This window comes from Geospiza fortis, unplaced genomic scaffold (genome assembly GCF_000277835.1).
Source record: "Geospiza fortis unplaced genomic scaffold, GeoFor_1.0 scaffold375, whole genome shotgun sequence".
Lineage (NCBI taxonomy): Eukaryota > Metazoa > Chordata > Aves > Passeriformes > Thraupidae > Geospiza > Geospiza fortis.
Window position 1 is genome coordinate 163,866 of NW_005054641.1, and position 817 is coordinate 164,682.

An 817-nucleotide genomic window follows, 5' to 3' on the forward strand; every position below is an offset into this window, starting at 1 on the left:
CGGCGGGCCGCAGGAACTGCAGCAGCCCCTCAGCAAAGAGCTCCCGAACCCCGGGGCCGCTCCCCGCCGCCATCTTAACCCGCGGGGGCTGCCGGGAAACCGAGTCCGTGAGGAGGGGGAGAGGCCGCTTCCGGTGCGCGTCGCGAAGGCTGCTGGGAAACTGAGTCCGCATGGAGGGGGAGAGGCCGCTTCCGGTGCGCGCCGCGCGGGCTGCTGGGAAATGTAGTCCCAACGACACAGTTGGACGCACATCTGGAAGCGCATCTGGAGGCGCATCTGGCGGCACGACAGCACTGCTGAGCGTCCGTCAAAGGCGCTGCCACGGCTAGGCCACAGATTCCAACCCCACCCATTAAATAATGGTTAAAACCAACGCGGTGTTGGTCCTTTCGCCTCGTTTTTAAAACTTTTTTTGGTTTATTTTCATATAAAAGTTAAAGCAGGAGGTGGAAATCAGCACCGAGGGCTGCACTACACCCAGACCACAAGCCCTGACCCAAGCCATTAAATAACTGTTAAACCAACACATTTTTGGTCATTTCGCCTCATTTTTTGGCCTTTTTTCCCTCTTTTTGGCCGCTCCTTCCAGGATTCAGCTGTGGGCGTCGGGCAGGGCGTGCAGGACGTGGTCCAGCAGCTGCAGGGCGCGGTGCAGGTGCACCTCGATCCAGCAGGGCGTGCAGGTGATGCTGGCCCGGGGGTAGTCGGGCCCCCAGCCCTTAACGAAGCTCAGCCTAACGAGGCACAGGCGCCGCAGGTCGTCCACGCCGAGCCCCGCGGCCACCGACAGCCCTGGGATGGATGGGGGGGGGGGGGG

At 61.8% G+C, this 817-nt stretch overlaps 1 protein-coding gene across 1 annotated transcript in view; it reads right to left on the reverse strand.

Moving 5' to 3' along the window:
- The window catches only part of SNAPIN (SNAP associated protein), a 1,275-nt gene extending 1,103 nt beyond the window's left edge, over positions 1–172 (reverse strand). Inside the window, exon 1 of the mRNA XM_031064834.1 lies at positions 9–172. Coding sequence (XP_030920694.1) covers positions 9–172 — 164 coding nt within the window. The remainder of the gene's footprint in view (positions 1–8) is intronic.
- Positions 173–817: the final 645 nt, after the last annotated feature.